This window comes from Heteronotia binoei, chromosome 6, assembly GCF_032191835.1.
Source record: "Heteronotia binoei isolate CCM8104 ecotype False Entrance Well chromosome 6, APGP_CSIRO_Hbin_v1, whole genome shotgun sequence".
In the NCBI taxonomy this organism is placed as follows: Eukaryota; Metazoa; Chordata; class Lepidosauria; order Squamata; family Gekkonidae; genus Heteronotia; species Heteronotia binoei.
The window spans coordinates 89,194,137-89,210,568 of record NC_083228.1 but is presented as its reverse complement, the minus strand read 5'-3'; the positions used below and the strand labels follow the sequence as shown (position 1 = coordinate 89,210,568).

General features: G+C 44.9%; 1 protein-coding gene across 1 annotated transcript in view; it reads left to right on the top strand.

Moving 5' to 3' along the window:
• The window catches only part of SEPTIN2 (septin 2), a 39,363-nt gene continuing 22,931 nt past the window's right edge, over positions 1-16,432 (top strand). Inside the window, exons 1-4 of the mRNA XM_060242129.1 lie at positions 1-12; positions 1,496-1,514; positions 2,556-2,676; positions 10,068-10,154. Coding sequence (XP_060098112.1) covers positions 1,506-1,514; positions 2,556-2,676; positions 10,068-10,154 — 217 coding nt within the window. The 5' untranslated portion in view covers positions 1-12; positions 1,496-1,505. The remainder of the gene's footprint in view (positions 13-1,495; positions 1,515-2,555; positions 2,677-10,067; positions 10,155-16,432) is intronic.

The window sequence follows — 16,432 nt, the reverse complement described above, 5'->3', positions numbered from 1 at the left end:
ATTGACTTGAACTCACTAGGCATGGCAGCTGTTTTCCTTGTATATGCTGTAGTTTTCCATGTATATGCTGAATCAGGCCCCCGGAGGGCTCCTATCAGGCCCCAAAACAACTGACTGTCATCTGCTTCCTTCTCCCTCTCTCTTGCTTCCTTCTGTATTATAGCTTGCTTTGCCAGGCTTGCTCAGTTGCACAGGAACTACAGAGCCAAGCCTCTCTTCCTTCTGTGGGTTGAGGCTTCTCCTCCTCCTGGTCCCCTGGGGAAAGAAGGAAAGAGCCAGAATTTCCTTTGCCCAATTCCCTTGATTCCATGGGAGAGATACAAAGAAAACACCTTTAAGACCAATGAGTGCTAATGTTCTGATCATGTTTTATTTTTGAAAAATCTTTACTTGTGTTTGTGCTCTTTATAAAGTTTTATATTTCTGCTACCCAGCATTACATTTTATGACACAGGTGGCCCAGCCCTACAAGGCCTCATTTATGTCAGATTTGGCCCTGACACCCTGCTTTAAATACTTGCTCAGGGGCAGCCTTTCCAGGGTACTCCCAAGGCACTGGTTATGTGATGGCCTGGGGTTTGTAACTTGCTGTGGTGGCATGAAGAGAAACACCCTTTTACATGGCGGCCAAGCACATAACATGCATGTGAAAATACACAGATCCAGGGTGAACTTATGACAGGCTTCAATTATTAAATTAGATTTGATGATGCCAAAATGCAATTATTTCTGTTATGTGATATTTCTACCTCATATATCAAGTGCTGAAAGTATTTTTAGCTCTGCAAAAAGTTTGCAATTGAAAAAATTACAAGGAAAAGCATAACTAAAATTCAGGGAAGAGAATAAAAATGATTTATCATTATTCAAATAGCCTTGCAAACAAATCCACAAAAATGAACATCCATTTTGACTATCTTGCTTGCCCACATATGTCTCTGATAGTCACCTGTAACCTAATAAAGAAAACACACCTGGTTGCATTAAGCAATACTTGCTTCAATGGACAGTAGTTATTAATAAGCTTATTTATAAAAATAAGTATAAATACAAAATAAAATAAGTGTTGAGATAATTATTCTCTTGTTGGTACCCCTACTTATTGCTTACTCAAATGTCATGTACTTTGACTGCATTTGCCAAAGTTCAAACAGTGAAGTCAGTTTCATAGAAAAGGGCAATTCTTTTGAGCCCCATATCACTGCCTGATCCTTTGCTTGCTATTGTGCAATACAGCAGACAGTTGATGATAGCTTGATACCACATCTTACTTGCTCATGCAACACTCTTACTTTGTTTCAAGTCCCCAACACTTTGAATACTACTGCGAAGAGTGTGTATGTGACCTGGTGAGAACAAGGGCATTTAGGACCAAAAAAAAAAAGTATTTCATTGCCCCGAGGTAATTTCCCTAGCATAGTATTTGCATTATCTGATGAAATCCCTTGTAGTTGGTAATAAACTGAATATGTTTTTCTTTACAGATTAACTGAGCCTCTGTAGAGATGTCTAAGGTAAAGAATGCCACTGCTAACTAATGTGTGTGTTTGTAAGTGTTGTCAGTTCGCTTCCAACTTATGATGAACCTATGAATTAATGACCTCCAAAAATACCCTATCATTAAGAGCCTTCCTCAGGTCTTGCAGACTGAGGATTGTGACTTTCTTTGAGTCACTTCATCTCATCTCTTTTCCTGCTGCTTTTCTCTGGCATTATTTTCTTTTCTAATGGCTGTTTTCTTACAATGTTACCAAAATGTGATAGCCTCAGTATAGTCATTAGCTTCTAGGGAGAATTCAGGCTTGAATTGATGTAGAACCCACTTATTTGTCTTTCAGCAGTCCATGGTGTCTGTAAAACTCCAACTAATATTTTTTGCTTATAAAAGATATAGGGATCCTATACTGTTTTCCTGATTAACACAGTTATTCTAGACCCTTTGAACTGTATTGATATGAACAGATTGTGGACATATCTGTTGTAAAATAGTATGCTTGTAAATCAAGGCAGCACCAGACGCAATTGTGCAAAATGATTATTTTTACTTCTTAATCAGATATCTGTTTCTTCTTTGGTCTGCTTGTTTTCTCCATGTGTCTGTATCTTTGTTATTGAAGCTTGACATGGGTATGGGTAGGTGGTGAATTTAAATGAACTAAATTGATCAATTTCTCTAAATCTGTTATTTATACAGTGTTTTATAGTACACAAGTACAATCTTTTCCCACTGTAAGAAAAACATCTAATGAATATTCAATATTATAGTTTTATTTTTTGTGGAAAAACTATACCCAGTTTGTATTTTTGGACTGAACATGTCATTTTAGATGACTTTTAGTGAGTTATTGAGATTGATGGCTTAAGAAGTGCCAGCTTCAAGATTGCAAACAAATGCAGGCTCTATACAAGGTGAAGTTGGGAAGAGGGTGCTGAGGCAAATATAGGAGGTATGAATGAAAACTGCCAGTTATTTTTAATGGTGTGGGCTTGGTGGGGAGGGTTGACAGTATCTCTTAACAATCTAATTTAAACAAACACAATCTTTTTCTTTTTAGCAACAACCTGCCCAGTTTCCCAATCCAGAAACACCTGGTTATGTAGGATTTGCAAACCTTCCCAACCAGGTTCATCGGAAATCTGTGAAAAAGGGCTTTGAGTTCACCCTTATGGTGGTTGGTAAGAATAATTTTAATCTTTTAAGCAGCCTTTCAGGCAATTGCATCACGTTTTTGAAGGTTTGTTAAACATTGACTTAGATCCTAACTGTAACTTCTGCTAGGTAAGGCACTTCTTCAAGCAGAAAAGGGGTAGGGTGTTTTTATTGATTTGTGTTCCTATTGTAGACACCAATTCACCCAAAATCTGTTTCTGGATGTTCATCAACCAGGGAATATAATGGGCGGGGGGCTCAGTGCTATAGTTCATGGTTTACATTCATACTTTACCAGTTTCTTCCAAACAAATATTAAGAGAATAAAAACTATTTAGTTTCTACCTCTTGATCCCCCTGATACCACGTCTGGCCCAAAATCCTGTTAGAGGCACTGAGGAATCATTCCAGTCAGAGCAAAGAATCCTGGCCTTAGTCTATTTCTGCATAAGGAAATGTTGTGTGCTTTATAAACTGTAGGAAGAGATTAACTTCAAAACCTATTTGTACCCTTAAAGTGTATTGTAAAATTCTTGTGAAATTTGGGCATTGGCATTTTTACTGATAGAGACTATAGTAGCTCTATCAATGTGTCATGATCAGAAAATGCCCTCAGCCTAAGGCTCAGGGCCCTTCTGCTCACTGGATAATAACATAAGAAGATTTCAAAAGAACTACTCTAATTTGCTGCCATGCAGCCTGGGTGCTGCTGCACCATAAAAACCCTGTTTAATTACCTATCTCCTGTGATCACTTTTAATTTTAACTGTTTCAAGCTGGTGGTGGGGCCTGAATAAAGCTGTCTTTAAAAAGTTATATCTGGACATGCATCATCTAGTTATGTTATGATTTTTCCCAGAAATATCATAGAATCATAGAGTTGGAAGGGACCTCCAGAGTCATCTAGTCCAACACTGCACAATGCAGGAAACTCAAATATATCTCCCCCTAAATTCACAGGATCTTCATTGCTGGAAATGTGAACTGGAAAATTATCAAATGCCCAAAATAGAGACTATTTAGAGTTTGCATGTTTACTTTGACTTTTATTTAGGATACCTTTAAAATCTTGTACAATATTATGTACCATTAGCAATAAATTCTTGAATGAAAGTATTTGATTAGGGGAAAAATCAGTTGGGGTTCATGTGGTACATTCAAAACAATTCTAAACTTTATATGGGCTGGTGCTATGACCCAGTGGAAAAGCCTCTCGTTTGCGGGCAGGAGATCCTAGGTTCAAGATATTTGGCTGTCCTCAACTAGAGCCAGGGTTTCTTCGACCATGGCTCTGACTTAGTGTAACTCCGCCAAGCACCATTAGGTCCCTGTGGGACTTAATGCAGTTTCGCAGGGCCTGTTAGGCAGAGGTGTTCTGCCAGGCCTTTGGTTGAGGACCAAAACAGTTCCATCATAGCCAGCCCCCTTCCCTTTCTTTTTTCCTCCATCTTTGCTTCAGCCCACTCCTCACCTGCCTGGAAGTTTATGGCACAGTCCAGAGCTGGGTAGCAAAGAAATACTTGACGCCAAGGGCTTTTTTTAATGGAGTTCTAGAACATCTTTGTAGAAACAAAATTCTCAAAAAATGTTTAGAAGTTAATGAGGGGCACCTGTGTGTGTCACCTTCATTTCTCTCTTGAGAGTTCCAGCACCTCTTTTTCTAGGAAAAAGAAAAGACCTGCTTGACACCATCTGAAATAATGTAGCTGCCCTTTTGGTTTTAATTTGTTTTTATTGTTTTTATCCTTAGAGCAGGAGTTTCAAATGTCCAGCCTGGATGCCAAAAGTGGCCCACTCAGGGCTTTAATCAGGACCATGGGGCTCTTCCCCCCCCCCTTCTCCCCCTCTTGTCCTTCCCCTTTGAGGCTGACAAAGTTCCCTGCTCTTTCTGCCTTGTATTTGTCAGCTGCAGCAGGAAGCAAAGCTGCAAAGAAAATTTCATTAAAGTCTCTATGCCTGGGTAGCTAGGGCCCAGAGACCTTAATGGAAAATCCATTCCATGTTTTCCTTGTAACTTTGTCCGTGCTGCAATGTGTTTCAGTGGAGTGGAGATCAATTTCACTTTCAGCGTTCCTATAGCCAGCTCAAGCTCATGCTTCTTGGAGTTGTGTCCTTGCAAATAAAGGGGTTGATGCTTTGAGCTAGCTTGTCTCTGCTGAATGGCCCTAACCTAGTGAGTACTCTAACCTGGGAGCCCATAGCCAAAGGGTCTATTATACTGAAGAGCCATTGCCAATCTCAATAAACCCAGATGGGAGCGGGAGAAGCTTGCAGTGTCATTTCATTGTTTTCCCAGGCTCAACATTTTATATTTTCAGTTTCTGCTGTAATCCTAGTGCATTTTCTTGGTGTTTTATTTGTAAAATTGCATTGATAAATCCCACTATTCCCCCACCTTTCCAAAATAGTTTTAAGCCTGTTGTATTTTAAGTTAAAAATTAATATATTTAATTGCGTTTGTCTGTGTCCTTTATAAAGTTTATATCTCTGCTACCTCACATTGCATTTTGTGACGCGCATGGTCTGGCCCCACAAAGTCCCATTTGTATCAGATCCAAGCATCCTAACAAATGAGTTTGACACCCCTGGCCTAGAGCTTTACATCATAGGGAATGGGCAATTCATAAGTGGAATATATAAATAAAATGCTATAGACATTATTTTCCACTCATCTATTTCAGTATCATCTAACTGTTACGTGGGGTCACTGGAACAATTCAGTTTTACTGTCTGTAATAACACGTGCTTGTTCCATAGCAAATGCTGATTACAGTATCCCTTTCATCATGTGAGAGGAGTCATATAAATAATTTAGCTTTGGCTGTACAGATCAAATCAAAACCAATCAGGTGAATTTGTAACTTGACTTTCTGTTTGGATTGTATGTATTTAGTTTTATTCTCGGGTCATCAGCGTGGCTGCGGCGAGCATCAGCAGCAAGACAGGGGTGCCAGCCTTTTCCGCGTGACCGGCCCGTTCTGCTCGGCGGGAAGCAGCAGCGCTCCGGCTCGCCCCTTGTCTACGCAGAGCTTGCACATGCGCACTAGTGTCGGTCACAGGGAGATGCAGGGGCGGGCCAGAGTATATAACAAACTCTATATTTTGAGTGGAAATGTTGGGTGGGTCGTCTTATACGCCCAGTCGTCTTATACGCCAGCAAATACGGTAGTTTGAGCTTTCTGCATCCTGCAGTGAGGGATCAGAGACTGAAGATGCAATAGAAAGAAAATAATATGAGCATCTTAAAATTTTTAATTGCATTTAGAAGGTCTGTTCTGTAAAGCTTTCAGTTGTTTCTTTTAAAAAATTGTGTATCCTTCACATTGAATCTCTGGTAATCCCTAGCACTTGAAAAGAACAAAAGTAGTGTGTTTTTTAAATAGTACTGCAGTCAGAGCCCTCTGCTCACGACCTGAGTTCAATCCCAGCGGAAGCTGGTTCAGGTAGCCAGCTCCAGGTTGACTCAGCCTTCCATTCTTCCAAGGTTGGTAAAATGAGTACCCAGCTTGCTGGGGGGAAAGTGTGGATGACTGGGGAAGGCAATGGCAAACCACCCCGTAAAAAGTCTGCTGTGAAAACGTTGTGAAAGCAACGTCACCCCAGAGTTGAAAGCGACTGGTGCTTGCACAGGGGACTACCTTTACCTTTAAATTGCTGTCCATAGCTAATTGTACATTTTGAAAAAACAATTCTTGAAAAAATTCTTGAAAAAAACGTTAGATCCGGCCGAATTGGCACACTATCGGCCGGTCTCGAATTTGCCCTTTTTGGGGCAAACTTATTGAGAGGGCAGTGGCGTTGCAGCTACAGAGTTTCCTGGAGGATGCTTCAGTCCTTGACCCCTACCAGTCTGGTTTCCACCCGGGCCATGGGACGGAGACGGTGCTGGTCACCCTGGTGGATGATCTTCAGCGGCATCTGGATCAAGGCGGCTCGGCGGTGCTGATGTTGTTAGACCTATCGGCAGCGTTCGATACGGTCGACCATCGGCTCCTGGCGTGCCGCCTTGCCGACGCAGGGATACAGGGGCTGGCCTTGCAATGGCTTTTCTCTTTCCTTGAGGGTCGGGGACAAAGGGTGGCGATTGGGGAGAAACTGTCCCGGAGACACACGCTTGATTGCAGAGTGCCTCAAGGGGCGGTACTTTCCCCGATGTTATTCAACATCTATATGCGCCCCCTTGCCCAGATTGCCCGAAGGTATGGGCTGGGTTGTCATCAATATGCTGATGACATCCAACTCTATCTGCTCATGGACGGACGGCCCGCCTGCGCCCCAGAAAATCTGGACCGGGCGCTACAGGCAGTGGCTAGGTGGCTTAGGCTGAGCAGGCTGAAGCTGAATCCGGCGAAGACAGAGGTCCTTTGCTTGGGTCGTTGCGGCCCGGGAAGGGAAATCCCCCTGCCAGTTTTTGACGGCGCGCCGTTGATAGCGGCGAGCAGGGTCAAGAGCTTGGGGGTACTATTGGAGCCCTCACTGACGATGGAGGCTCAGATAGCAGCCACTGCCAAGTCCGCTTTTTTTCATCTTAGGCGGGCGAGGCAGTTGGCCCCCTTCCTGGAACGCGACGACCTAGCAACAGTGATTCATGCTACGGTCATCTCGAGGTTGGACTACTGTAATGCCCTCTACATGGGGCTACCCTTGTGCCGGACCCGGAAACTGCAGTTAGTGCAGAACGCCGCTGCCCAGCTGCTACTAGGGCTCCCAAGATGGGAGCACATACGGTCGGGGCTCCGGGACCTGCACTGGCTGCCAGTAATATTCCGAGTCCAGTACAAGGTGTTGGTCATTACCTTTAAAGCCCTATATGGCCTAGGACCTGCCTACCTTAGGGACCGTCTCTCCCCACATGTTCCCCAGAGAGTACTACGATCGGGTTCACAAAACCTGCTGGTAATCCCCAGGCCAAAGGAGGCCCATCTAAAGGTCACCAGGGACCGGGCCTTCTCAATAACGGCACCTTACTGGTGGAACCAGCTGCCGGAGGAAGTGCGGGCCCTGCGGGACCTAGGGCAGTTCCGCAGGGCCTGTAAGACAGCCCTCTTCCGGCAGGCCTGTAACATCTAACTGACAATGAGAACATCTTCTGGATGGAACAAAAATGCATCTACAGACCGCTGGTTTTATTCCTATTTTGTTTTATCAATTATGGTTTTAACTTATTTGTAAATGTTTTTAAACCAAATCTATGTAAATTATAATGTTGTAAGCCACCCTGAGACACTTCGGTGAGAAGGGTGGGATATAAGTCCAAATATAAATAAATAAATAAATAAATAAATAAATAAAATTTAGTCAAGCTCAAAAGTAGGTCAGTACCCAACCTCCCTAAGGATCCCAAGTAACTTTTGGTCTCCTTTAATCACCATCTCTTGTCAGCTGATATAATCACCCTTTATTATAGCCTTTTGCTGACCGTTCTAGCTGAGTCATAAATATTTTTGTATAATTTTTCACTAATTAACTGCAACAGAAATTGGGCAGTGTTAGTCAAAGATATCTATTTAGGGGTAATTTGTGAAGGTCAGAACTCTGTGCACAGAGGAGCCCCAGTGAAGAAGCATAATACAACAAAGCATCTTAAGAGGGGGGGAAAGGGGGAAGTAGGCCTAATTAGACAAAGACAAAATCAGTTATGAAAGTTAAAAGTCAGCAGGGGCTATCTCTATGTTGTATGAAATTCTGCATCTACCTGCAAAAATGACATTGTGGATATGTTCTCATTTCGGTGAACTGCTGCTTCATAGCGAACAAATGTATTCCTTTCAGGCTAAGGCCTGTGGAAGCTAAGACTATTAGGGTATAAAATTTTCAAGGAGAAGCATCTCATTTGCAATCTGTCTACTGTCATGGGAGGATCTTGGTATCATAAAGAATAGTGAAAGTCCTTTAGAAGAGGTTCATTCCATGGGTAATAAATCTTGCTGTGCTGATGATATCTTTCCAGGAACTGGGTAGAGGCTTTTTGTAATAGCTGCCTATTCCATGTATGAGGCTAGACTGGCAGAGCCATGGAGTCTCAAATGGATGAGACAGGGGCTTCAGAACAACAGGTTTACATTTCTTACATGCAGGCAAACATTTTGGACAAGATGAGTCTGTAACACAGAAGAAACCATGTAACTCACAAGGGAACTAGACTGTTGGTTCTTAAAGCAATTTTGTGGAAGGGGATGGTAATAGAAGCTAAGTGAAGTGTGATCTAGCTGTATAGATTCCTTAAAGAAAATACTGATTTGGTATGCCGCGTCAGTGAAAAGGGCAGATCCATGCTAGGGAGAGCCAACGTTGTGTGGTGGTCCGTATTGGACTAGGATCTTGGGAACCCAAGTTGGAATTCTCCCTCTTCCATGGAAGGTTGCTAAGTGACCTTGGGCCAGTCACACACTATCAGCCTAACCTACCTCACAGTGTTGTTATGAGGGTAAATGAGTAAGGGGTGAATGTTATGTCATGTGGGCTCCCATTGGGTAGGAAAGGGGTGGTATAAATGAAGTATGTAAATAGGGAAAGAATTAAGAATAAACCTTCCAGTATCTTAATGCCTTTATGGTGCAGCTCCCTTTAGAAGACTGTGTGCAGGTCACATTACCCTTCCTCAAAGAGAATATTATTGCTGAGGTACAAAATAGAAAAGCAAAAGTGGTAATCTTTTCTATGAGAAAAGACTTTTGAATGTTTGGGGCTTTAGTTTTGAAAAGGTTAAATAAGAAGAAGAAGAAGATATTGGATTTATATCCCGCCCTCCACTCCGAAGAGTCTCAGAGCGGCTCACAATCTCCTTTACCTTCCTCCCCCACAACAAACACCCTGTGAGGTGGGTGGGGCTGGAGAGGGCTCTCACAGCAGCTGCCCTTTCAAGGACAACTTCTGCCAGAGCTATGGAAGGTGTGCTACAAGTTGATAAAATATGCATGGTGAAGAAAGAAAGAACTATTTTCCCTCTTCTGTAGTACGGTGAAATACCTAATCAAATTGACTGGAACTAGATTCAGTGTAAATAAAAAGTACACACAACAATTCATGCATGGCATTTACTGCCTCAAGATGTGGTGTTGGCCTTTAGCATAGATAGGTTTAAGAGGATATTAGACAAAGGCACAACGACTAAATGGAACCTCTGGAAAGCAACAGCAGGAAATGGCCCTGCTTGCCCTACTTGAGAGCTTTAGGGGAGGGCATCTGGTTGGTCACTAGGAAAGAGAATACTGGCTTAGATAGACTTTTGGTCTGATTTGTGGGGCTATTCTTGTGTTTTTCACTAATTACAAAAACTAGCAACAGTGTACACAGCTAAGAGTACAATTAAATTTGGTGCAAGAAGACAATTCATAATATGGGTAATCGGGTTGCATGTGTGAATTCTGAAAACTGTAATTTGTACTTACGAATTTATCTTCCTATTGATTTTTAGGTGAGTCTGGACTGGGGAAATCTACTTTAATAAACAGCCTGTTCTTAACAGATCTCTATCCAGAAAGAATAATCCCAGGAGCAGCTGGTAAATATAAATTAATTCTTTACTAGGAATAAGGCCTGTTGTGAAGAAAAATACAACAGGCTCTAGAAAGAGGCTGTGGGTGAATGCCTGCCCACCCTTGTCTTCCCACCCATCGAAGTGAAGGCATTCACTTTCCTCCAACCTCAAGGGGATCTGATCTCTGCCATCTGGAGAGCAGTTGTAATTCTGAGTGATCTCCAGCCCTCACCTGGAGATGGGTAACAATGGATCTTCATCGTGGTCTCTGTGCAGTCCCACACATGGGTCTTGCCTTCGGCAACAGATCCTAACCTCAGAGACTCCAAAAGCTCACTTGAGCATTATTTTTGGCACGCTTTCCAGCTCGCCCTGGAGAGCAGGCACCGACTGTGCATGCCTGGAGCGAGTGGAAGACACCCCTCCCACTCAGTTTCTTCCTTACCGCTGCTCGGACAACACCTACCTTGTTGTGTTCCCTCCTTAGCTCATACTTCTCTTCATCTCTTCGTGTTCCTATGGTATCATATTCCTCCTTCTGTATTGTATTCCTTTCTGTAATAATTTCGCCCCATCTGTTTAAAAAAGAAAAGAAAAAAGGAGCCTTATTCTGCACTTTTCTTTCCTTTCCCCTTCCCTCTCCCTCCCCTGTCCAGAGCATATGGAAGGGGAAACTACCTTTAAAAAGTGCCGCAGATGCAGAGCTAAAATTACATCCACTGATAGTCATTCCCACTGTCTTTTTTGCCTTGAGGAAGCCCACAAGGTCAACTCTTGCACCCACTGTGCTAGTTTCGGCAAGCAGGTGCGAAAGAACAGGGCCACCAGACTTCAGAGCTTTCTATTTGAAAAGTCTCTCCGGGCTATGTCCACTTCCAGAGATTTGCTGCCTCCCCTACCTTGAGAGGGAGATTCGACTGCGTCGGCCGCTGTAGCATCGCTAAGAAAGCATAAGTCCGACAAATCTGCTTCCCGCCACTCCGAGTCCACTCACAAGTCTAAGAAGTCGAGCCATCACTTGGAACCATCCGCTTTGGCGCATAAGAAACATCAAGAATTTACAGCCCAAACCAGCAAGCCTTCTACTAAATCGGCACCTTCGGCTTCAATGGTCTCGACTTCGACTTCCGCTCCAAAGGCTTCGACTTCAACGCAGCGCATGATCCCAACACTTTTGCCTGCAGAACTCATGGCACCCCCTGACATCATCACTGAGATGCCCCAACTCACTCGATCCACAGATGTGATTCCAATCCCATCCAGATCTCCATCTCTCCACGGCTCTCTGCCTTTGGATATCCTGGAACTGGACCCCAGACATCTTTTGGATCCGAACGCGTTCCAGGACATCAAGGTTTCTCCCCTGTATAGAGAACCAAGCACATATCGAGACGTCGGGGTTTCTCCCCTGTATAGAGAACTTTGTGAGTCATCCACCCAAGTCTCAACCCAGCTTTATCGAGAGTCATCAACTCAGGACTACAGGGCACCTCTCAACAGGCAATTTTCTCACCACCGCTGTCGCTCACCCATCCCCGCGGATCTCCCCCATGACTACCACTACTGCTACGACTACTCCTCAGCCTCAAGATCGCCTTCGCCTCAGTACCGAAGGGCTTACACGTTCTTCTCTAGATCTCCCTCACATGAGAGACTTCAGCGCTCTTGGTACCATGATTATGCTGAGTACAAGCACTCTCAGAGTCGACATACTTCACCTGCATATGTTCCTCAACCTCGGCTCCGGCTCCTAGGTCTCCAATCTGAGTTCCTTGTTCACTGATCACGATGACTTCCTCGGCTCCAATCCCCTTGATCACCGGTAGTAACTATGTCTTTGGCTCCTATAATGCATCTGACAGACCCCAACAAAGGGCCGTCTTCTTTAACTTCGAACCAGCCTCTGCTACCTCCAGATGACTCCAACCAGCCAGCCTCCCTCGGCTCCGACACGCCTCGCCCTGACCGCCTTTCTCCATCCGATGGCGCTAAGGCCTATCTCAACTTAATTTCCACCATGGCGGAGGCGCTCAATGTCACCTTACCCTCCGACACCCCGGCAGTCACTGATGTGGTGCATGACTTAGTGCAGTCCTACCTGCCTGCTGGATCTTTACTGCCAATGCTCCATGTACATCTCAAGCGACTTAAGGAAGCCTGGGACAAGCCAGCCTCCATCGCACCTACTCCTAGGGGGTTTGACTCCCATCGAGTCCATGCCCGGATTTGTAGTTTCTCTCCTCTCACCCTGCTCCCAATTCTATTATTGTTCACTCAGCTTCGAAGGCAAAACCCTCATGACACCCTGCTCCACCTGACCAGGAAGGGCATAAACTCAACACCCTAGCACGGAAGATCTACGGCTTGGCTACCACCAACTCTAAGATTAGCAGTTATTTGGTTTACCTTTCGGCTTATGTTTTCAACCTTGCCAATCAGTTCACACCCCTAATCCCAACTTTACCGGATGCTTCTCAAAAGCTGGCTCATCAGTTGGTCTCAGAACTCTCTAAAGTCAGTAAACAACAGATCAATACTGTTCGGCATGCAGTGTCCTGTTCCTCCAGGGTCTTTGCGTCATCAGTAGTGCTTTGATGCCATGCATGGCTTCGCTCAACCAACCTCCAGACTGACATCAAACAAAAGATTGAGGATCTACCGTTTGAGGGTCAGGGGTTGTTCCCCGCATCCACAGACGAGGTCCTTACATCTGTGGACAATGGCCGTAAGCATGCTAAACGCCTAGGTGTCACCCAACTACAGCAGTCCCAAACTTTCAACCACTCCCGACCCTGGAAACAGCCTTATTTGAAACGTCAGCATTCCCCTAAGCAATCAGAATATTGGCATTGGAGGGGACCCCAAGCCAAGCAGCCTCACCAGCCCTACCAGCAAAAGTCACGCCTGCTGCCAAGCAAGACTACGCCACCCTTCAAACAGTCTCTTTGACTTTTCCCTCCTGCTCTCTCCAGGCCACACAAGGCTTTCCCCATTCCTCAGAACTTGGCAGAAGATCACCACAGACACCTGGGTACTTACTATAATTCGAATAGGCTACTCCGTAGAGTTCATTTCGCTCCCTTCCCATCACCGTTTTATTTTAACTCCACCGTCCCCATTTCTTCACGAAGAAATCCTAGATCTCCTTCGCAAAGGGGCTATAGAACCCGTTCTACTACAAATACTTTCTAGTCCCAAAACGAAACTGAGGCAGATGTCCAATTCTAGATCTCAGGAAACTCAGCGAACAGATTGTTTACAAAAAATTCAGAATGATCTCCATTCAGTCAATCCTGCCATTAATCCCGCAGAACACCTGGATGGCATCTCTGAACCTTCAAGATGCCTACTTCCACATATTGATAAGATCTCAACACTGGACATACCTGAGATTCGCCATGGGTCACCACTACTTCCAATATTGGGCCCTCCCATTCGGACTGTCCACGGCCCCTCGCATTTTCACAAAGTGTATGGCAGTGGTGGCTGCAGCTCTTCATCTTCGAGATAGCACCATCTTCCCGTACTGGACGACTGACTCCTGACTGCTCAGTCACTTCAGCAGCTTGAATGGGACATTCAAGTTACGCTGTCACTTCTAGCATCCTTAGGTCTGTATGTGAACCTTGCCAAGTCACAACTCACCCCTACCCAGGACTTACAGTTCATAGGTGTCCGCTTCTGCACGCACTTTCATATGGTTTTCTTTCCTCTTCCATGCAGTCTACAACTCATAGTGAGTGCCACTGCTATTCTTCAGTCTCCAACTCAACCTGCTGTCGTGTTTCAACGTCTTCTGGAATACATGGCAGCAACTACATCCGTCATCAAATTCACCAGGCTTTGGATGAGGCCTCTGCAACTTTGATTTGTCCGCGCCTTCCATCCTCACAGGCAGCCCCAAACCACAATTCTCACTGTACCCAAGGAGGTCCTCCTCTCTTTTCACTGGTGGACCCTTCAGCCCAACTTGCTTCAGTGGCTGCCCTTCATCCTGCCTTCCCCTGCTGCAAATGTCACCACGGATGCCTCGAAGTAGGATTGGTGAGCCCACTTGGAGGACAAGACTGTCAGGGTTCTGTGGTCTTCTGCAGATAGAAAATTCCACATCAGTGGTTTGGAACTAATAGCGGTCCACAGGTCCCTTCAATCCTTCCTTCCTTCTCTAACAGATCATCATGTTCAAATCACATCAGACAACATGGCAGCCATCTTCTATATAAACAGATAAGGGGGAACGAGATCTCTTCAACTTTGCCATCTCTCCATTGCCCTATGGAAATGGTGCATCAAGCACAACATTTACATCACCGCAATCCATCTACCTGGAGTGGAGAACACTCTAGCAGACTCTCAGCCGGTTTCAAATGGACAGCCACGAATGGTCACTCAATCCTGCACATCTTCACCACATCTTCCATTGCTTTGGGAGCCCCAGTGTAGATGTCTTTGCCACACGACTCAACACCAAATGTCGTCGCTTCTACGTGAGGGGGAGCAACAATGCATTTCCCTTGCTTGGATGGGACGTCTCCATTACCTGTTCCCTCCATTTCCACTCATCACACGCTCGATCCGCAAGATCGTCTGAGATTAGACAGACTGCATTCTCATCACTCCATGGTGGCCAAGACAACCGTGGTTCGTGAGGCTTCTTCAGCTATCCCGCCACTCCTATCGCCGCCTCCCTGTGGTACCCGATCTCACTCAACATCAAGATCAAGTCTGGCACCACAATCCTCAGATTCTGTGCCTCACAGCGTGGAGGATCCGGCCATAACACTGCCCCTGGAAGTGCAACATGTTATCCTCAACGCTAGGAAACCTTCCACTAGACGTTCCTACCTTCTCAAATGGAAGCGCTTCTCCACTTATGTACAATCTCATGACATTAATCTGGACAGCGCCCCTATCTCCTCTATTCTACAGTACTTTTTGTCCCTGCAGGCTTCAGGACTTAGTTATTCTTCATTAAAGGTTCACTTGTCCGCCATCTCATCATTCCATGTTCCTGTTGATGGTCAGACAGTTTTTTCCCACTGTTTATCTAAAGCTTTCCTCAAGGGACTTCTGTGTCTGCATCTCCCAGTTAAACCCATCATTCCAGCTTGGAGTTTATCTCTAGTCCTAGCCCAGCTTGTTAAAACTCCATTTCAGCCCTTAGCGTCTATTGTCTTACATTTACTTTCTTGGAAAACTGCCCTATTGGTTGCCCTTACCTCAGGTAAATGAGCAAGTGATCTGTGCACCTTCCGCTCTGATCCACCTTATACCGTCTTCCAGAGTTCCAAGGTGGTTTTTCGGATGGACTCTGCCTTTCTCCCGAAGGTCGTCTCCCCTTTCCACCTTTCAAGTGCTACTTCCTTACCAGCCTTCTTCCCAGAACCCAAGGACTCAGGTCAAAGGATACTGCATACTCTCGACGTGAAAAGAGCCTTATCCTTCTATCTTGCACGTACACAACCTTTCCGAAGGACACTAATTTATTTGTAGCCTATGGCAAGCCTTATAAAGGGTCCAAGATATCCACCCAAAGACTTTCCAAATGGGTGTCTAGTGTGATTCGGTTGTGTTATGAGACTGCTAAACAGCCATTACCTGTCGGACTCAGAGCTCATTCTACTAGAGCTGTCTCGACTTCTTTGGCATTTCTGCAAGGAGTATCCTTGGAGGACATTTGTGCCGCTGCGACCTGGTCCTCTCTGTCCACGTTTGTCGCTCATTATGCCCTGGACATTCGTGTTAGACGTGATGCCTTCTTTGGCCAGGCAGTCCTCCGCTCAGTCTTTCACTAATACTTCTCCAGGTGAGTGCATCGTAGTGCAAGGTGAGTGCTCATATGTGAACTATTATGTTTGCTTACCAATTGCCAGCACCTACCTCCTGTGTTTAGCTTGTTAATCACCCATGTGTGGGACTGCACAGAGACCACGATGAAGATAAACAGGTTGCTTACCTGTAACTGATGATCTTTGAGTGGTCATCTGTGCAGTCACACACGCCCACCCAGCCTTCCTCTCTGCTGACTCTTTGCTTTTTCCTGCACGGATATCAGTAGCATCTGGAAGAAACTGAGTGGGAGGGGCGCCTTCCATTCACTCCAGGCATGTGCAGTCGATGCCTGCTCCCTAGGGCAAGCTGGAAAGCAAGCCAAAAATAACACTCAAGTGAGCTTTTGGAGTCTCCGAGGTTAGGATCCGTTGCTGAAGGCAAGACCCATATGTGTGACTGCGCAGATGATCACTCGAAGATCATCAGTTACAGGTAAGCAACCTGTTTTTTCCCAAGAGGAAATGGCTGGT